Genomic DNA, 22,798 nt, shown 5'->3' on the forward strand with positions numbered 1-22,798 from the left:
TGATGTATAATAAAGGCGATATCAATGATGAATTCATGTAAGTATATGTTACCGATCACAAATTTCTATATTAATAAGTTGTAAAAAGATTTGTATTTATAACATTTCTCTTATATTTATCCACATCCCTTTCAAAAATTTGATGTGCTTTTCTTCTTGGCAAGAAAAAGTTACATCAATCAATAAGAGTTTTTATTTTATTTTATTTTTTATTTTTAACATTCACAGGTTAGCAATTAAATAAGACAATAAGTTTTAAGAATTAGTAATTGTATGGCTTTACCCTAAAGAGGCAGCCCTTTCAGAAATTCTCAAAGGCCAAGGCTGAACCCAGGCCTAAGGGGTGTTTGGAAATAGTTTTCAACTAGCAATAGATGCACCTCAATTAGAACCTTACTAGCTGCGTCGTTGCCCACAAGGACGGACCCACGCTAGGGCAGGGGGGGCCATTGCCCCCCCACCCCCCCTTCCCTTCCCCCCCAAAAAAGAAGCTAATATATATATATATCTATACACATATATATATATATATATATATATATATATATATATATATATATATATATATATATATATTTGGATCTCCTCTGAAATAGAGTCGAGTTCTATTTTGATAAATATGTTGAAATGTTTAAGAAATACTTATTTTATATGTAGTATTTTGTTGAATATGAAATATGTAAGTGCACAATTGCACCTGGCCCCAAGAACAGTTATTGGCTCAGGCCCAATGAGCCTTAAACAATATGAATTTGTAGAGTGTGGACTTGAAACCCAGGTTAGAAGTGTGTGAGGATTAAATGACAAACTAAAGATTGCAAATACTTGGAAACAATAAGGAATATAGTAAATCAGCTTCCTCGGACGTAAGCCGAGAGTTGTTCTTATATTATCTTTCTCTCTTTGTTTCTTTTTCCTTTTAGGTTACAAAAAGTTCGTCCCTCTTTCCTGTCTTAGATTGCTCTTTAAATACTACTCTTTTGAATACTTTGTGCACGTGTTACCCCACCTCCCCCTTAACCTAGATATTTCTTTTCTCAGTGCCTTTGAATAGTAACCAGAAGTTTCCCTTCCGCTGTTCAGGTGTCACTTCCCCATTAATGCGGCCAGGGCGGTAGGTGTAGGGTCTTTAATGTGAAGGTAGCAGCCTTTATCTTTGATATTTCTCCAACATCGGTGCTTCTAGGACATTCAAGGGTTCACCCCCTTTAACCATTGGTTTTGTCCGTGTCCTTCCCTAACCTTTACCATGAAGTCCCGGGTTCTCCGACGTCAGTCCGAAGGGAAAAATCATCATCGGCTGGATTCTCAGACTCTCGGCGTATGGGCCGACCCGTAGTACTAACAAGTCCTAAACCCAAGAGCAGGTCGGCCATCCTTAGCATGACCCAACGGCCCATATTCCCATCAAGGTCTTTTTACTCCCCACAAAATAGATGTTAGTTTTTATTTTCATAAAAAAATTAATTATTTTAAGCTTTGCCCCCCAGGTTCAAATCCTGGTTCTGTCCTTGGTTGCCCAAGCGCAAAGATGGATTGTTAATGTGGTTTTGCTCTACATTTATATTTAGCTGTGTAGCTCAGTCTTCCGGACACAAATGATGTGGGCTGCAATTCTCTTTTACAGAAAAAATGAAAAAAAAAAATTTGCTTAGTTTTCTCCCTTGTTCACTGTAGCCTATATATGATGTGAGACAGTTTCAGTTTTGTAAATAATTTTAAATTAAAAAAAAATTATTCAGCATGTCTTACTATTTGAATGCACTGAAGTAATATGTGGAAATGTTTATTATTTGATGTAAGTTTGTTAAATTATTATAAGACTACAAAATTATTTTCAAAACTGTGGGGCAGATTAGACTTTTTTTTAATGAATGATATTTTCTAGCCAAAAAAAAAAAGTTTCTTCAGAAATTTTCGTTTCACCAATGTTTTAATTGAATTAGGATGGAAAGACATAAAAAAGAAGAGGAAAAAAGAAAAAGAAAATTTCGATAGTCATATAGATGCACTTAATACCAAGCAAACTACATCAACTTAAACTGGTTTTATTGAATTAGGTAGCCATAACAACAGAGCGAAAGGGAATCAATACTTAGAGCATCTACATCAGTGTATGCAAACTTTCTATCTATTTTGCACAAAATTTTTTTTTTATTTTTTTATTTTACACACCCATTTTTACAAAACACCCACATTAGTCCATCTATTATACACTATATTTTATATAGATAATATTTTTATATTCTTTTTTTAATATTATTAATTTTACCTCCCATTTCTTTTTCCTACTCTTCCTCTTCTTTCTTCTTCTTTCTTTTTCCTTATCTCTCTGTTGTTTCCTCTTTCTTTTTCTTCTTCTTCTTTCTTCTTCTTTCAATCCACCGATCCATCAATCTTTGCCAACACTCCATCACAAGCACCACAATTATCAAAACCTAGAAGCACATATCCACATGTAGTGGCGGTGGCGGTGATGGCAACAGTGATGAAAGCACCTCTCCAATCCACGATTCACTGATCCACGATCACTGATCAATGATCCACAAGAAACGATCCACAATCAACGCTCCATCACAAGCGTTGTTCCAGTCGATCTACAAGCATCGATCCACAATCAAAGCATTGTTCCAGTGGTTGATTTTTTATTTTTGTGGTTGATTTTTTATTTTTATAGTTGATTTTTTATTTTTGTGGTTGATTTTTTATTTTTATAGTTGATTTTTTATTTTGTGTCTGTGGGAGTGTGTGTATCAGAGGAAGAAAGAAGATGATGAGGGAGAGAATGCATTAGTTTTGTAGATGGAGAAGAGAGAGAGAAAAAAAAAAAAAAGCGAAACTAAAAATTATTAAAATATTAAATGCAAGAGCTACAATAACCGTGCATATATACAAAGTTACTGTAGCTCTTATGCATTTATGCACAATTTTACATCCACTAATGTGAGTATGTTTTTTTGCTCATAATGTGTAAAATCAGTTACTTTTTTTCTATTTTGTAAGACTTTACACATACTGATGCTAATGCTCTTAAAACTATAGATCCACAATAGTTCATATTTTTAAGTAGAGATAATCTTTATTTCATAGCTACTTCCAATTATGGACATGCCTCAATTACTGATTGCAAAGCACGAGTTGGTGGTTTCACTGTGTATCTACTAAATCCAGTCTCTCCAAGAACAAATCCCCACTCTTTCAAGGTCCTCTCGTTGCCCGTAGTTGTATGGGCCATTATCACCATGTCTAGCATCAACCTTGCATCAGTTAGCTTGTCCATTTCCTCTTGTTCTTGGATCACAGCATCAATAATTATTACCTTTCCCTTGTCCTCTAGAATTGCTTCTTTGCATTTTTTAAGGATTTGGATGCACTCTTTGTCTGCCCAATCATGCAGAACCCAGTGCAATTCTCAAAGTAAACTACTTAAGCCAAAGAACCGGATATCATAAAAAGAGTACGGTGTACTTCAACTTGTGAAATACCAAACCAATTTTGATTCTAATAGAGAATCATATGCTAATAGAGAAGCACGGGAGCCAAGGAAAAATTTAAGCTTACGGTTGAAGTAACAATATTACTATTTTAAACCTAAGAAGTTCGGACGCCTCAATAAAATCCTTGACATGTCCTTGTCAAGCATGACAAACAAAAACATGTCTAGGACAATTTTGCATGTCGGAAGCAAAAAAAATATAACTTCTTATTTAAAAATTCCATCTATTTTAAACATAATTTCAATGATTTTATTTTGAAAACTTAAACGTAAAATATGTTTTTAAAAATAAACCGAAAGATATGTATTAATTAATTATATAATTTTCGTATATTGTATGTCGTGTCTTGTAACTCTTGTTCGTGTTTCTTATTTTCAAATACATGGTATTGTCTTATCTAATAGCTCAGTGGCATATATTTCGGAGGAATGAAAGATTTGAAAGTTGAAACTACTTGAAGACCTTTTACAAAACCTTATATGTGTGTGTTTCAGCTAGGTTAACAGCAGGTCTTCATTCTGAAGTGGCTTCCTAAACACATAAATGACCTATACACTGAGGGCGCCATTTTCATTTGCATGAACTTACCATTATGAAAGCAGCATCAGCCTTTAGAACACTTTCAAACATATCACCCCCAACATGTTCAACTCCGCTGATCTCTGCAGCAACAGTGACAACATGAGGAAGATCAAAGTTGATGCCTTGAAGCCATGGACAAGCCTTAACCAACAACTTTATAGTGGTTCCATTGTCTCCACCCACATCTGCCAAACTGCTATTCCCATCAAATAATCCTGGACAACCTTGAATCATCGCCGGCACCACTAGCCTTGCATCACAAGCCATTGCTTCATTGAAGAGCTGGCTATGATCAGGATTTGCTGCTGTATAGCTCCATAAATATTCACCATGAGCCTTCTCAAATGATGAAGTCCCATTGGCTAGAACTCGGGCACTTAGACTAAGCCATGGTGCCAGCATCACTGGGCTGCTCTCCATCAAAATAAAAGCAGCCATGCTATGTTCTCCTTGTCTCATCAAACGGCGAGATAGAGGCGTTTGTGCATAACCTGGGAACAGTAGTGGAGCCAAGATTTAGCATCAGAAGACAAAAAATACAACAGAGCTTAGCTTGTCTTCCACACTCACAAACATGACTAGATGCCCATATAATGCACACACATTATATATATGATACTTAACATCAATTTAAACAACACAATGCTACTCATTTGAATATTACATTATATTTTAATGTAAGGGAATTCAAGGAAAGATAGCATATCAAGTATATTATGTTATTAATAAAGATATTTTTATATATGAATAAATTGTGTTGTCATAATTTTAAATAGTCATCGTTCTACTTAAATTTTTCATAAAATGATTTTTAGTGATTAGATAAATCTCAAATAAAGCTTCCAAGTTAGTTTTTGTTAAATTCAAATAATTAAATGATAAAAAATTTTAATCATATAATTTTTTTTTTTTTTTTTGTATATTTGAAACTCCATAATTTAACTTGAAAGTAACATCAAATTATGTAGTTTATAATATTATAATTAATCCTAAAATTTATACTCACTTTGTGAAAAATGATAAAATATTAGATAAAGAAATGTATAGAATGATTAAAAAAAAACAAAGTTGGGGGGTCTCCCCCCTTGCCTGGGGAGCCTTGGGTAGTGAGTTTCTCTTTGAATATTCTACGGTGCATTAGGAACCTTATAATGCCATAGAGTGGGGAAGGAGCACATCCTAGAGTTGAAGACAAGTCCGAGAGTGTAATGGGGCTTCCATGGCTTTCAATGGCATCAGCTATCCCAAGATCAATGGCACACTTGACTACAGCCATTTCTGAAAAGCCCAATATGTACTTCCAGGTATTTATGTCTGCATGTTCTTCTTCTTCTTCATGGTGAAACTCTCTGTGTTTCTTCCATCTCTTTTTCTCTCTTGCCTCCTCTCTCGATCAGTATGAGCAATCTATTAATTCTTCTTGAGGTAAGACATTTCAAGTTGACGGTTCATATACACAAGAAGAACTGTAGCGCAATAGGAAAATGAAGCTACCAGCCTTCCACTATGATTTGCTTTCAAGATTTTACTACTATTTTTATTTTATTTCCTTTAGTGCTAATTCAGCCAAAAAGATTTGTCCTACATTTGGGCTAGTACTCTAAGTGAGCGTTTGGATATGCCAACGTCTACGTTGAAGCTGGCGTTTGGCGTTTTGAGTGGGTCCCGTGCACTATTTACGAGACCCACAAGTACCTTTATTCAACAAATTTTTTTATAAAATCAGGTTCCATGACATTATTTACATATTTAAAAATTATTTTGCTACAGTGTTTTCAATTTTCAGATTTCAGCAATAAGCAATATTCTTTATGATAAACATGATATTATATACTTATCGTTCTTTATCATCAAATGAAAATATTAATTGATTTTTTTATGTAAGTAATATTTGAACTTAAGTCCCTTGTTAGACATTAGATGACAAGAACTGCTTGAATTAATTGAAACCATCAACCCCAATAATTTATCAACCTCGCGTGCAAAGGTAGATGTGATTAGATGGAGAGAACCTTAGCTTTTTGTTTGGTACAGTTGTTTAAACAACAGTTTTTATTGTTTTAACACTGAAATATGTATTTTCACAACACTTAAATAACGATACTAAAAATCTCTAACTAAACAAGCCTTAAGCTTTTTGTTTGGTAGAAGTCACTAGATAGAGAGAAGTCACTAGATGGAGAGATCCTTAGCTTTTTGTTTGGCTATTTAATTAACCAAAAACCTGATAGATAGAAGTCACTAGATGAAGAGACCTTTAGCTTTTTGTTTGGTTATTTAACAAAAAATCTGCTGGGCAGAAGTCACTAGATGGAGACACCCTTAGCTTTTTGTTTGGTTATTTAACATATAAACTTGATGCATCGAGATATGTTGGTATGTCTAATGATAGGGGATTTGAAATTATTACCAATCTTAATATTTAAAAAAGTATAAAATTATGTGACATTAAATATGATCACTCAATAAATAAATATTTAAACAATTTCTTTATAAGTAGTGATACACCCCTTTGTAAAATTTATATGATAAAATTTGTAGCATTCTATCTTTGCTCTTTACATTAGTTAATTCCGTACAATAGACACCTTAATAATCTATCGAGAAAAACTATTGATGTGGTTCTCTGACCTCCCAACTAATAAAATACTGTTATTTATGCAAATGTGACACCACCTAATAAATTTTTATTTTTTATTCCTTGTGTTGATTAGGAGAAATTATTAGGTCTACTAAGAGGACTGCTAATATGATCCTCCCAACCAATGAGATAAAACCATTTATGCAAATGTGTGAGTGAACTTCCTAAGCAGCACAAAGAATAAAAAATAAATAAAAAATACTAGGTGAGGTCACATTTGCATAGATAAGAGTATTTTATTGGTTGGGAGGTCAATGAGGACCACATCAGCAATCCTTCAGATGGACTTAATAATTTTTTGCTGATTAGGAAGCTCACTAAACAATAATACTTTTGTTCTTTTTTTTGGTTATTTTCTTTTGGTTAAAAACAAACAATAATACTTATTAGGACACACGAACACAAAAGTAGTATATGAAAATTTTTAAACAGGCTTATAATATATTAAATAACCAGAGTACTACTACAAAAGGGTCTAACCTTTGTAGTAGTAGCCTGAAGTTAGAAGAATTGAAACTCTAACACATACAACTAATGTGATAAACATCCCTTTTTTTTTTTTTTTTTGAGAAAACAATAATACTTATTAGAACACACAAACATGAAAGTAGTATATATACTTCTTTAAAGGTCGACCATATCAACAGTCCTCCCAGTGAATATAATAATTTCTCATATTAACTAAGCTATATCTAGTTCTAGTTGGCTAATTGTAGTGCCCGTTTTTCACGGAATATTAATGTAAAATATGTGTTTTGCTTCATATTTTTCTTTAATATTCCGAATCCTAAATTAGATCTAGAGTACCAAACCCGAAACTGTGATTGGCAGGTAGATTGATTGGTCCATTTATATTGATCATAGTGTATCTTTGTCGGCCAAATACATATTGTAAGCAACAGGACATTCTAAACTACAAGACACATTTTTAGGCCTAGGAGCTGATAGGATATGGAGTTTGCAATCAACAAGCAATATAACAACTCCCTGTAAAAAGGCAATCAATAAAATAACATGACCTATCCCATATCTTCAAAGAATCAAAAGTATATTTACATTAAATTTTTTCCCTTTGTCTTTAATTTCTTTTAGCTAATGATTGATAATTAGCTGATACAAATAGATTTTACTTATGGTTTTAAAAATTACCAAACCAACTAGTCAAACTTATTCAGCCATATTGTTAGGTTTTAAAAGTTTATAACAATTGACAAATTGTGAACACAAACTTGTTTAGGTATAGATCTTAGGGTCTATATGTATTAGTAGACAATGCTCAAAGTGATACAAGTCAAAATTCAAGAACAAGCTGCAAAAAGAAGAGTTTAAAATCTACCTGGTTTAATCGATCGAAAGACAGGCTCGATCGATTGAAATACAGGTCTGTAGAATTTTAAGTTTGACCCAACAGCAGTTCAAGCCCAAAAAGGATTAGAGTTTCAGATCTACTTCTTCTAGTATATAAAGGAAACTTTAAACACATTTTTATAAGCCTTTTTAGAAAGAGAAGAGTGTGCCTCTTTTGTAGATCTAGGGTTTTGTACCCAAAAACTCTCTAGAGTCTTTGTTGAATTGTGTGTTGAATCTTTTGTGAGATCTGAAAGGTGTTTACCTTCATACACATACATTGAGCTATTGAGATCAAGATTCACATCAAAAACTTGATGGTTGTTTTAGTTGCTGGATAAAGAACTTTCAAGAAGATCAAGATTCATAAGTAAGAGAACTTGTGGTTGCTGCTGATCAAGGAAAGAAGTAGTCTGTGGGCTTGGAGTTATCACGGGGTCGTGGTAGTAAGTTTTCTACTTGAGATAACAATAGGATGTTAGTGGTTTAAGTTTTATTGTACAAACTTCAATTCTTTCTTAGTGGATTTTCTTTTTACCTTGAGGATAGCTAGGTTAAATCATCTCCAAGTTTTTTACCGGTTTGGTTTTCCTAGGTAATTAGATCTTTGTGTTCTTTATTTTTTACTTCTTTGTATGATATGATTGTTTTGCTTTAACCTATATCTGAATAATTTATTTGAGTAATCACTTGGCTAAATACCACTTGTGTTTTAGATCTTTTGATCTAACAGTTGATCATTGATTCCTGTTATAGTGGATAATTTGAAGTGTCTTTTTACTCATGTTTGTGATGATTTGAATAAGGACACTATTGTTTTTGTTGATCCTATTGATGTCTGTGAAACTCTCCGTAAGGAATTATTGAAATCTATGAAAATTGCTAAGAAATTCAAGAAAGAGTTAAAATTGGCTAATCTTGAAAAAGAGGGATTGGTTGTTAGATTAGATAAATCTAATAAAAAGAATGAATTTTTGAGAAATCAAATTTCCTCTCAAGATGAGAAGATGAAAAGCTTGGAACAAGAGTTAGTTGAGTCTAAAGCTAAACTTGAAAATTTGACTAGTACCAAGCTTGTTGTTGTTAACGGAAGTGTTTCTGGTTCACTTAAGCCTAAAGTTGAAAAAGTTTATATCCCTCATTTCAAGAGGAATAATAAAGAAAAGGCTTATATTACTAGGTTAGACAAAGGTAAAAATTCTAATGTAGATGCTGAAGTTTTTAAACCTATGTCTAAATCTATTGCTAGTGAGCATAAGAAATCTATTTTTGTGCCTACTTGTTACCTTTGTTGTGTTGTTGGTCATAATAGACCAAACTGTTCTTTGTTGAGGCAAAAACCAAAATCTGAGACTAGATTGGCTGTTAGAAATACTGATGTTTCTAAATTTGTTTCTGTTTGTCACTTTTGTGGTGTCTCCGGTCACATTCGTCCTAATTGTCATAAATTGAAATTTAAAAATTCTGTATTTCAATTTAGGATATGTGATGATATTTCTCCCATCATAAGTCCATACAAATTGTTTCATATTCTTTTGAAAAATTTAAGCTTGTTGGCTTGTGAAAAGAATTTGTAAGATTTCAGTCTTTCTCTGAAGATTGGTGTAATCCCTCAAATGCACTTTGTTTCTCATTGATTTTCACCTACAAAGCCGAAGACTCGTGCTACATGGGTGAGAAAAGATTCTCTAAGGTGAGTGTTGCTGACTTGTTCCTGATTTAATTCTTTCAATTATTTGTGGACATGTTTTGTTTCTGTTTTTGGTTGTTTTGTTTTGTAGGTTATAAAAAAAAAAAATCCAAAAACATTGAAAATTTTCAAAAAGACAAAAATATTTTATTTTGTGTCTAGTTTTATTTTTTCTTGAGGATTACATGAATTATGATATCTCTCTCTTGATTTAGAACATGCTTGACATTGTGGAGAAACTTAAATAGTATATGTTATATAAGTGCTAAGATTTTTGTGTTTAGTATTACATATCATGGATGTGTAGTTAAGGTTGCCATATTTTGTTTCATAACATGCTTGTGTACCTTGTTTAGCTTGGATAAGCTTATTTTTTATGCACTTTGCAAGTTTTAGTTATGTAGTGTTGGTGTTGGGTTTTGTGGAGCCTAGTTATGTTTGATCCGGTTGACGACCCGACCTGACCTGAATAATGTTGCGTGGTTTTTAATAGGAGATTTTCTGAGGCTTAGTCCATGGAGAGAGAAAAAGACTGTAGCCGCACTTTGTATTTTTCTCTGATAATTGTGAAATCCCTGCAACTCCATGAACGTAAGCAAATTTTCGAACCACGTAAATACTGTCTTATGCGTGTGATTACTTTTACTTTGGCGAGTATTTCTCTCTCTCTCTCTCTCTCTCTCTCTCTCTCTCTCTATATATATATATATATATATTTTTGTTCTCATAGGTTTAGGAATTCGTGGAAATTCCCTACAGTTAGGACTAAAACCAAAAGAGAAATGCATAAATAACTATTTCACAGTTATTTACTAGTCAATCATGAACACTTTAGTGTATATAATATTATTTTGTGCTCGAGAAAGTGTAGCACATGCATAAAAGAACATAAGGTGTAGCCTCGGTTTAAATAATAAAATTGGTGTGTACATTATGAAGCAAAACAAGAAACTTCCATGATTGCAAGCTTGTTTTCTAGGAGATGTGAGAGTTATATGATGTAACTCTTTAGGTGATAGTCCCTTTCAAATTTATGTGATAAATAATGTTGAAATTGTGATTGATTACTGTCTACATATCACCTCACATGTATCTCATACTGTTACTAGTTGCACACACTACACAAGCTATTCTTTATTAAACTTAGTACATGAAATTGTGTGTGAAGTTGATTTGGCCATCCAAGATTATATGTTTCTTGATGTTGATACAAAATAGGTTCATTGATTGATTTTTGGAGACAAAAAGTGTTATATTCTTATTTTGGAAGATCTGGGTTGAATTCAAGTGTTTTTGAAAAACTTTAAAACATATACTCATGCATTTCATTCATGAAATAAGTTGGTTTGAGTATTTTTTGCATAAAACTTCTTACGTTTTTCAAAATTTTCATTTTTCTAGATTTTCGATCGATTAAGGGTGTTTTTCAACCGATTGAAACTAAAAAATTTTCAGTTTCTAAGTTTTTGAGCAAATTTTTTTTATACATCATTTATGTTTAGGATTCACATGCATTGCATTGTTTCCAGTATCCATCTTGCAGTTTTGTAGTCATATCTCTCATTGTTTTCACACATAACATGCATACACTTTACTAAATTGGGTACTCAACTTGATTTAAAAATTGATTGATTAATTTTTGAGTTATGTACTTTTTAGTACATGCTATTTATACGTGTGAACTGTAGAAATTATTTTTCTAAAGAGTTATGATGGATGATAATGGGTCACATAGTGTCAAGTTTACATTTATTGAAAGAGAGAATATTTGTGTTCATGTGTAACCTCAAAATTTTTTTGTTTGGTTTGTGTTTTTATTTATCCTCACCTCCTATATTTTCCCCAAAACTGTTTTTCCAAAAACTTTTTTTTTCCTATTTTTATAGGGGGAGAAGGTTGTTTATAAACTTTGTTGTTCATAGGGGGAGTTGTCTCTATTTTCTATAGAGTTGAATTGTTATGTGTTCCCTTAATTCTCTATTTTCTCTTATTCTTTGTTGCATATGTTTTCTGTTTACTCTTTGATTGGGTTGTCTTTGTCAATACGTGACAAAAAGGGGGAGAAATAGATGAAATTTGGAAAAGTTTTTTAAAATGTTTTGTTTAAGGGGAGATGAAATTGTTTATAAAAGGGGGAGACAATAAAACTTTTTGATATATCTAACTTAGGGGGAGAGTTAGTTTACTTTTGTTTTTATTTTGCGTTTCATATTCTTGGTTTACTTGTATTTTTCACTCATGCATTTATGGTTTGTTTAGTGTTTTAGGAATTTACAGGTTAATTCATTCGAAGTGCTTTCTACTTTTGCAATTGATAGATAGGAGTTTGGTTGAATTGTATTTGTGCTTTTTTATTGTATTGGGTTGTTCTTGTATTTGAGTATTTTATTTTGTATGTAAGAGTTGTCACATATTGCCAAATGGGGGGGATTGTTAGGTTCTAAAAGTTTAGAACAATTGGCAAACCGTGAACACAAACTTGTCTAGGTATAGATCTTAGGATCTATACGCATTATTAAACAATGATCAAGATGATACAAGTCAAGATTCAAGAACAAGCAATCTGCAAAAAGAAGAGTTTAGAATCTTTCTGGTTCGACCGATCGAAAGACAGGCTTGATTCTTCGAACTATAGGTCTGCAAAATTTTAAGTTTGGCTCAACAACAATTCAAGCCCAAAAAGGATTAGGGTTTCAGATCTACTTCTTCTAGTATATAAAGGAAACTTTAAGCACGTTTTTATAAGGCTTTTCAGAGAGAGAAGAGTGTGCCTCTTTTGTAGATCTAGGGTTTTATACTCAAAAGCTTTCTAGATTCTTTGTTGAGTTGTGTGTTGAATCTTTTGTGAAATCTGAGAGGTGTTTACCTTCATACACACACATTGAGCTATCAAGATCATGATTCACATCAAGAACTTGATGGATGTTTCAATTGCTGCATAAAGAACTTTTAAGAAGATCGAGATTCACAAGTTGAAGAACTTGTGGTTGCTGTAGATCAAAGAAAGAAGTAGGGCATCGACTCATAGCTATCATAGGTTCGTAGTAGTAAGTTTTCTACTCGAGGTAGCAATAGGATATTAGTAGTCTAAGTTCTATTGTACAAACTTCACTTCTTTCTTAGTGGATTTGTTTTTTATCTTGAGGATAGTTAAGTTAAATCCTCCCTAAGTTTTTTATCGGTTTGGTTTTCCTGGGTCATCAGATTTTTGTGTTTTTTATTTTCCGCTGCTTTGCATGATATGATTGTTTTGCTTTAACTTAGATTTGAATAATTTATCTAAGTAATCACTTGGCTAAATAACTAGATTAAAAAACTTGTGTTCTGAGGGGTTTAAAAACGTACATATATGAACATAACAAAAACTCAAAAACACTAAGAGCCTCTTGTAATTTTGGGATTCAAATCCCGATCGCATTCCCTAGTTGTAACTATTGAATTATCTAAAAAATGAACAAAAATTTGAACCAATTCCAACAATATTTTTTAATTATAATTTCTACTAATTGGTTAAAACCCAAATAAATCTTGAATAAATTCAGAAATTTAAGCTTATATTATTAGTAAACAAAGCAGTCCATTTTTTTTAATGATTAATTGAATTTTCGTGCTTTTAATATTCGCCCACATTGATTTGTATAAACGGATCCAATGCATTAAAAAAAAAAATCAAATCAAATGTTTGATTGAACAACATTTTCAAACTCCAACTCCACCTTTTGCTAAGAATAATATTGTATTCCATTTAAGAACATTGTTATTACCAAAAGGATAAATGCTGATGACGCATACATATTTGGTGATACCTTTATTTGAGGAAAATAATATTCGTATGAAGATTATTGCTTTGCTTAACAAACATATGACATCAAAAGTAAAACTTAAAATAAACATTGTAAGGGGTTTATAACGAAACCCCTCCAAAAATAAATGTATGCCGCAAAATAAGTAGCGAGCACACGGTATTCTTTAGTAAAAGGCGAAAGAATAGTTCGCTTTGTGCTCACCACACGGCTCCATGAATTTAACAATTTCGGTATTGCACCTTATAATTATGAGTCCCCCATTATTTGTTGTTTCTTTACAATGTGGGACTATGTCATATTCAGCATTAATTAGGTCTTAACAAGAATTTATAAAATATAAACCTACGGTACGCTTGATGGAATTTGTGCATGCTGAGTTATATAATCCATAAGGGTCAAGAAATAATGATACCAAAAAAAAAAGTCAACAGGAATGGTGCAACATTATTAGCGTGTTTAATTTCATCATTGAAATCTATTTTCAGTTCATGGTTTAATTAACCATGATCTTGAAAAGTGGTCCTCTAAAGTGGATTTTATGAAATATTGATTTTATTGGTTTGATTTATATATATATAAGATTATTAAGATCTATAGAAATCAACCAAAAATTAAAATAATTTACTCATATATTTCATATGTTATTCATACTTCACTCATACATTTTATATGTTTTTGCAAAATTTCAATTATGTATGTGTGGTGGATATGTACAAGTTTGGCAGCAACAAGCATCACAAAAGCAACAAATTGGCTACCCTTGTGTGCTTCCTATAAAAGCTAAGAATGCCATTAATACCAAGGAAGTCAATATCGTACCGGAGGCTGTACCGGTTTAGCCACCAGTACGATATATTTCGGATACCGGTCAATACTAGTGTACCGTTTTGGGTTTACCGCTATTTTATATATATACACACACACACTAAAATATCTAGAATCATGTTTATAAGCATATAATATTTCACTTATATTATAGTAAATATAAAAGTTTATCATAAAATATTACCTCAATTCAGAACAAATTATTCATAGTTTTAGACTTTAGTATAAATTAAAAGGAAAAAAAAAAAACACAATATAAAAAATAGAAAGCTTAGTTGTTCATTGCATACTAAGAAAACAAATAATACTAATAAGTTAATGTAAATAAGTTACCATTATGCCTTTACAAAATTCAAAAATTACAAAACTAAAAAAAAAAAAAAAAAGCTTTTTTCTGTACCGGCCGGTACGCCCGGTATTGCCCGAAATTGGCTGGTATGGCCGGTACGCAGCCGGTACGGCCGGTATTTTTTCCGGTACAAAATAAAAGTGTACTGGTACCGGTGCACTGGTCGGTACGGTATGTACCAGCCGGTACGGCTGGTACCGGTACGGTATCGGTAACCTTAATTAATACGATTATAAAAGTCTTCACAACAAATTGTTTGTAGCCTTCCATTAACACTTACTCTTGAAATTCTTTAGATAGCAAGCGTTAATCATCTTCGGTAGTAAAATGAAAGAAATGTAATTTTTTTTTTATAGAAAAATATGGAATCAGCGCAACCAATTGAAAAACTTGTGTTCATAAATATGTGAAATATTAATTTTGATATGGAAACTCTTGAGATCACACTAAAGAGCTCATTTATTGAATTTCTGTTTTTCCACCCTTATTATTGCCAAATTGAAAATATTAGCCTCTCTCATGCATCTCTTGTTTGTGGCTGACCCTTGCTGTCTGAGCTGAGCTTTTGAACTCCAATGGTCGTAACAAATAAAGAGTTTCAAAGTGTGGTTTGATTTGGATGTGTTATTTCTAAAAGTAATTTATTAATAAGCAAGGAAATATTTTTTCTTTTGCAGATTGAAGTGAAAGTGCCTGGTGGGTCAAGCAAGAAGAGGAACTTGATCTTCTAAAATGGTTTTGTGGGGGACACAATCACAGATGGAGTAGTATAGCAGGCAAGAAAGGGCTCGAATCTAATGGCTCCTAAAGATTGCATCTTGACCAACAGAGTTCGAATTTGGAAGATACTCGCACCATGTGGTCTGTCTGGCTCCTGAATATCTTTGAATGATGTGTAGTCAGTTAACATATTATAGCTGCTTTTGCTTTTGATAAAGTGATGTAACAGTTGGAAGAGGACCAGGAAAATAAAAGAAAGAAATAAGAGAAATTTAATTCATCCATTGCTCCTATTATTGTTTCTCCAACCCAATTTAATTCTTAACCACCCAATTTCATTAAAAGTCGATCACATGCAACTTACATGAGTATAAAATGCTAAAGACATCTATAAAAGAGATGGTTAGTGTTAAGAGATTAATAAATAACAATTTATGTGGAGATAGAGAGAGGAAACTTCATTAAACTCTTCAATAAGGGTGGAAAAACGGAAATTCAATAAACTCTTGATATTCTATCATGAATAATGATCTATCTTTTGGGCCATCAGCATCATTGATACAAAAATGCTTGAACCCGAAAATCTGTTTGATAACTGGATAGGTCATCACAAAAATGAACATTTTTAGAAAAGGGGGATACTCCATCACAATTGTTTTTTCCTCACAAAATCACTTTTCTTATATTGAAAATTGACTTGGAGCCCTTCAAATATTGAGTTTATATAGGCACAAAGATATAAATGCTTTCTAAGGGGCATTTATTATGAAATATATTCTTCATAATTTTTAGTGTACAATGTGGACAACTCTTCTAGATATTATCATTCTTCCCCTCTCTTGTGAACCCTCTTTTTTTTTTGGTAAGCAAACCCAACCAATCATGCAACAACTAATAAACATCCATATTTTCATTAATTCTTGAAATTTTTTAAAGTTATTACTAATAAAATTTGCTAAATTTAGCTAGGACAAAACTATTATTATTATTACATTTTGCAAATGCTCACAAATGTTTTCTTTTTTGAGCATATGTAGAAGACAAGTAATCTTAATTTCTTTTCAAATAAGGCGTTTCTAATATTCTACAAAGATATTGCTAAAATCACTGCTAAATTTTGCTATGACTCATTATCATGATTAAATTTTGGAGATGCTCACAAATGTGTTCTTTCTTAAGCAATGTGGAAGACAAGTAATCTTGTTTTCCTTTTTAGATAAGGCCTTATGTGGAGTTTATCTCATGGATAAATTCCTTAAGACATTGCTTGGAAGCATTGATAAGTTTTTAATACTTATGGATACATTCATAAATTAGTTGTAACCAAACCATTTGAAGCTCGAGTTCCGTTGGTCATCAAGGAAGTCTTGATCAATGATTTAATAATCTTTGGAAACCCTAACATTATTAGTTGCCAACCTTCTTTTATGATGCTTGTCTTGTTGTCTTTAGTGTTTTTTATGTGAACTTCCTCACCTCAACTGATCCAAATGTCCATTTGCTAAACTACATGGAAATGTAACTGAATTATGGGTGAGGATAGGAAGTATCTCTCCTTGCTAAATATAATCAATTCAATTTTTAGCGGGGTAGGTCTAGTGGTTTATTGTATACTTTTAAGAACTAGATTGGACTAGCTGGTTCAAGTGATAATTGGATCCTAAACTGGTCCAATAAAAACCATTGGTTTAACTAGTAAAAACCGGGAACTGAACCCTTTTTCGGTTCTTGAGTTGGTTTTTGCTAAAAGAAAAATTACATTTTAAACCTATAGCTTTGGGTTGTGAGTGTGTAACAAATAAAACTTGACATTTTAAAAAGTAAAAAATTAAACGTTAACCCTGAGTTTGTTGATGACAACTGTAGTTATTTCAAGGTCAAGATGCAATGGTGCATTGCATTGTGTAAAACAAAAAGGAAAAAAGAAGAAGAATAGTAATCCATTTGATGAGAGAGAGAGAGAGAGAGAGAGAGAGAGAGAGAGGCAACATACAAAAATGTAGCAAATCAACCAAATGTTAAAATACATTACTCATATATTTCATATGTTATTCATACTTCACTCATACATTTTATATGTTTTCGCAAATTTTAATAATGTCCGTGCGGATGACCACGACAAGTTTGGCAGCAACAAGAGTCGCGAAAGCAACAAATTGGCTGCCCTTGTGTGCTTCCGATAAAAGCTAAGAATGCCATTAATACGATCACAAAAGCCTTCACAACAAATTGTTTGTAGCCTTCCATTAACACTTACTCCTGAAATTCTTTAGATAGCAAGTGTTAATCGTCTTCAGTTGTAGAATGAAAGATATGTAACTTTTTTATAGAAAAATATGGAATTAGCACAACCAATTGAAAATACTTGTGTTCATAAATAGGTGAAATATTAGTTTTGATATGGAAACTCCTGAGAACACACTAAAGAGCTCATTTATTGAATTTCTGTTTTTCCACCCTTATTGAAGAGTTAAATGAACGTTTCCTCTCTCTCTCTCCACATAAATTATTATTTATTAATTACTTAATGCTAGCAATTTCTTATATTATAAGAGCATTCACATCAATCTCTACATGTTTTTAACTAAATTAATCCAAAAAACTTATATGTTGCTATTTTAACAAATAGAAACCTACATCAGCCTTAATATTTTTTTCTCTTTATCCATATAAATATTTTTTCTCTCTCTCCTATCTCTACCTAATTTTTAGCCAAAAACACAAATCACAGTGCTGCACCAACCAGCCCAAACCACCACCCACACAAGCCCCACAAACCACACCAAAGAGCCACGTACCACCCAAATTGTCACCCACACAAACCATTACAAACCAAAATCTCTTCAACCACATAAAACAAAATTTTCTTCACTTTTATAATTTTTCCGAGAATATAAGATAGAAAAAATAGAAAAAGTGACCTATTAAATCAAAAATAATTAACACAAAGAGGTGGTTGTGATGATCTTTAAATATCCGATTGCCCCTCTTATTTCTGGCAATCTCCACATACCGACTTCGTAAAATCCCTCATCATTAATATGCGCCAATCCACCACATCTAACCCTAAAAGCAAGCCGAGAAGAACTTCTAAACTAGTTGATGATTTGGACACCCTTTTGTGTGAATTGTAAACCCATATTTGGGCACTAGTTTTGTGAAGAGGTAGGGTTGGTAGGAGAGAGAGAGAGAGAGAGAGAGAGAGAGAGAGAGAGAGAGAGAGAGAGAGAGAGAGAGAGAGAGAGAGAGAGAGTCAACTTTAAAATAAAAAATAATTTTCCTTTTGATATAGTGATGAATAATTCTCAATACATGTAGCGAGATACTATTCATTGTTAAAAAATTTGATAAACTATTGAGGTTGATGTAAGGTAATTTTGTTTGAGTTTAACCAAATTTTTGTTGAAAAACTATCTAATTTGGTGAGGCTAAGGCTAATGCTCTAAGAAAGAATTGGGAAACATTGTATCAAACATCTTAAAGTAATAGTAGTAATTGTCCACTGTTTATTTTTTAATCTTTTTGGGGGGAAATTTGTAATTTATGTAGAGAAAGTGCTTTTAATAGTTGTATTAGAAGTACTCTATAGTATTACTCATTTAGAAAAAAGTAAAGGTTTGTCAAATGAAAATAATCAGATAAGTAACATATTTTAACTTTTGCAATTGTATTACTATTATTATTATTATTATTATTATTATTATTATTATAACAATGAATACATAGAAACTTAATTATGATATTTTACTAATAATTGTTTATTTGATAATCTTTTTGGGGGGAATAATTGGCAAGGTCTACAAAGAAAATAATCTCAATAGATTATCAATAACATATTGTTTGCCTAATTTTTTCAATTAATAGTTGTTAAGTTTTACTAATTTTTGAGTTACGTTTTTTAGTGTTTTGAATTGTAAGGGAGAAAATAGGATTTGAATTTTTTTTTTAAAAAACTAAAATAATAATTTTCAAATTTTATACACTTTTTAGTGTTATACAAAATGTTATAAATAACTTTCATTAAAAAAATGAATGTTTGTGTTAACTTGTATTTTGAATTCTTAAAAAAAAAAAATGTATTGTTTACATTTTGGTATGTTTGATTCATCACAGATTCTTTTGATGTGGAAAAAAGCTATAACAAATGGGTTCCAGTTTGCTTAACTAGTAAAATATTTAGTTAAACAAGAGATCTAGGATTCATTCCTCATTTACACCAAAAACCAATTGATATCTTGACTCGATGATATGATAAAAGACAATCATCATGAGCAATAAAGGCTAAAAAGTAGGGTTGGGAATTGGAACGAGAGATAGAAGGAAGATTAGGCATCTCCAACTCTTTTATAGTACTCCTAGTCTTAATTTGGTCTACGTAAAGAATCCTTGGGCCTTAACGTTGTAGGCAAATGAATTTTAGATTTTAAAGCAGTGAAAGTATTTTGATTAAAGAGAAGAGAGAGAGAGAGATCAAAAAAGAAAAGTACCAAAAAGAAGGAAAAGTGAATTTAGGATAGAAAACTTGTAATAAAAGGACAAATTTTCAATTCTTAGTGCTTCATCTCTCTCTCTTCTCTCTCTCTCTCTCTCTCTCTCAATTTTGAGAGAGAACAACCCCCTCGAGTTGGACTTATTATATGACCCTACTGGGAGTCCCCTACTCCCCATCCCCATGAATCAATCATATCGCTTGACAAACAACAAAATATTGATGTAGACACCCTGGCATTGCTCATAACTTCTTTTTTTCTTTTTCTTTTTTGAGGGGAACACATCAAACTTTTATTAAAATAAACTCGATAAGTCGGTTTGTAATACAGAAAGAAACTGTGATGGAACATCCTTTATCTAAACTAAGAAATCTAGAATGCTAACTGTATATTTAGCCAGACTATGCGCTAAACCATTGTCTTCCCTCTTTGCATGAGAGTAACGCAACTCATCAAATTGTCGGGACAAAATCTTTGCATCCTCCAACAGTAGTCCGCATGGTACCAATAGACTTTCATTCTCCCTTAAACATGTGATCACTGCCATGGAGTCACCCTCTAGTACAGCACGTTTCACCCCCACATCTGATGCGAAAGATAACGCCCACGCCGCAGCCATGGCTTCGATGTCAGCACTGTCTAGCGTCTGATGCACCGCCTTCGAACACGATGCAATTACTAGACCCCTGCTGTCACTGATAACCACACCTATGCCTGACTTTTTGTTCCTTTGGCAAACCGCACCATCAAAGTTAATTTTAAAGAGACCTGATGGTGGAGGCTTCCAACGACATCTAGTAGGCTGAGTGTGGATCACTTGCGCATCCTGACTGACCTGTCGTGCATGGAATTCCGCTAGCCAAGTTCTGGATAGGTGGGCGATCTGGTGGACAGCATCTGCTTGTTGGTTTAGACGGACTCGGTTTCGCTGATTCCATATGGACCAAGCTGTGACTGCGAATAACTCCAGCTGTTGGTTGTTCGTGATCAGCCATGACAGGAGTTCTTTGAAGTTGAAGAACTGGACACCACTTCGGAAACTCCACAGCTCCGGTTCTGCCCACACCAAGTCAAGCTCAGGGCATGTCCACAATGCATGGAGGGAATTTTCTGAAGCAGCTCGGCATCTCACACATAGTTCGTCCTCCACAATTTGTTAAGTTGTCTTCTCTAGCTTTTGTCCATAAGTGTAGAGATGCAACAACCACGTTGATGTGACTTGTTATGAATGATGTATAATATATATATATATATATATATATATATTTTTGAGATAAACTATAAGAATGATGTATAATAAAAATAATATCAATAATAAATTTATGTGAAAATATGATAAATATCTATATTAATTAGTTATGAAAATAAGAATTTTTTTTCCATATGCCAATAAAAAGTTACTGCAATTAATGGTACGTGGAATCTGCTAAAACAAAATGTCTAAAACAAAAGGTTAGCAAATTAAGTAAGACAATAAGTTTTGAGAACTAGTAATTTTAGGGCTTTACCTAGAAAAGGGAGCCCTTCTAGAAATTCTCTTAAAGGCCAAGGCTTAACCCAGGCCTAAGGGGGGGTTTGAAAATAGTTTTCAACCAGCAATAGACATGCCTCGATTAGAACTGTTAGAATTGTGTGGTCCTAATAGCTTAAACTTTTGAGATAGTCAGTAATTTAATATGATATCAAAGCATGATATCTTGAGCTTGATCATTGTGTGCTCCATTTTACCTCCCATTTAAAATCTCACATGTTAGGCCCCACCTATTAAATGGTAGTTTTGACCCACATGTGAATGTGAGTATTAGAATTGTATGATTAAATGATTAAATTTACTATATTCCAATAGTTTAAACTTTTAAGATAATTGATAATTTAACAAGAACCTCACTAGCTGCGTCATTGCCCCAAGTGCAAAGATGGATTGTTAATGTGGTTTTGCTCTACATTTATATTCAGCTGTGCAAATCAGTCTACCATACAAAAATGATATGGGTTGCAATTCTCTTTTATAGGGAAAAAAATGCTCGGTTTCTCCCTTGCTCATTGTAACCTATATATGAGTCAGTTTCAATTTTATAAATAATTTTAAATAAAACAAATTTATTCGGCATATCTTACTATTTGAATGCACTGAAGTAATATGTGGAAATGTTTACCATTTGATGTAAGTTTATTGAATTATTATAAGAGTACAAAATAATTTTCTAAATTGTGGAGCAGATGTAATATGGGAGAAACTTTCTATAAAGTTTTGATTTACAACTATGTTTTATGTTAGCTTTATTCCATGACAAAAAGTGTTGTAATTGCATTAATTTATTTCCTTGTATTTTGTGGGATTTTATTGTATTGAGTTCAGTATTAAGCTGGTGAAGAATCAAGCATGCAATGAAGATCAATGCAATTTCATGACTAGCTTGCAAGAAGTTCACTAGCAAAGGTTCCCACGAAAGGCCGCATGAGAAACGCATGTTGGAAGCTAAAGAGTTAAGTGTCGGGCTACATTTCGCGAGTACTTCGCGAGATAAGCCATCTCGCGAGGTATCCACGAAACTCTCTGCTTGGAGGATTTTAAATGTGATTTTCTTACCTTTCACTCATACTATATATACCCTTATAACCAACAAAAGTGAAAGAGGCGATTCAGAGAGAAAACCCTAGATAGGTTTCTATAACACAACACACCCACCTTTTAGAGAGAGAGCTACTTATCCTTTGGTGAGAAATCATTGTAGTATCTTCTCCTTCACTTTCCCATTGTATACCTTGAGAGGAGATTTATACCTAAATACAACTCATACATTTTCAGAATGTAGAGAGTGTTTTAGAGCTTGGTAAGCATTTGAGATTT

General features: G+C 32.7%; 1 protein-coding gene and 2 non-coding genes across 3 annotated transcripts; all 3 read right to left on the reverse strand.

Annotated features, from left to right (window-relative positions):
* Positions 1-275: 275 nt before the first annotated feature.
* Positions 276-422, reverse strand: LOC142605415 (U4 spliceosomal RNA). The gene has a single exon (XR_012839040.1). It is a non-coding gene; the product is annotated as a U4 spliceosomal RNA (small nuclear RNA).
* A 2,678-nt stretch (positions 423-3,100) lies between these two features.
* On the reverse strand, positions 3,101-21,682 carry LOC142644541 (acetylserotonin O-methyltransferase-like). Its single transcript, XM_075819129.1, has 6 exons — positions 21,676-21,682; positions 20,333-21,003; positions 7,607-7,707; positions 5,169-5,467; positions 4,082-4,570; positions 3,101-3,411 (listed from the first exon to the last, which is right to left on the reverse strand). The coding sequence occupies exons 1-6, from the start codon at positions 21,680-21,682 to the stop codon at positions 3,101-3,103; spliced, it is 1,878 nt and encodes a 625-aa protein (XP_075675244.1).
* On the reverse strand, positions 13,657-13,774 carry LOC142605418 (U5 spliceosomal RNA). The gene has a single exon (XR_012839043.1). It is a non-coding gene; the product is annotated as a U5 spliceosomal RNA (small nuclear RNA).
* Positions 21,683-22,798: the final 1,116 nt, after the last annotated feature.

The sequence above is a fragment of the Castanea sativa genome, chromosome 7, assembly GCF_040712315.1.
Source record: "Castanea sativa cultivar Marrone di Chiusa Pesio chromosome 7, ASM4071231v1".
NCBI lineage: Eukaryota > Viridiplantae > Streptophyta > Magnoliopsida > Fagales > Fagaceae > Castanea > Castanea sativa.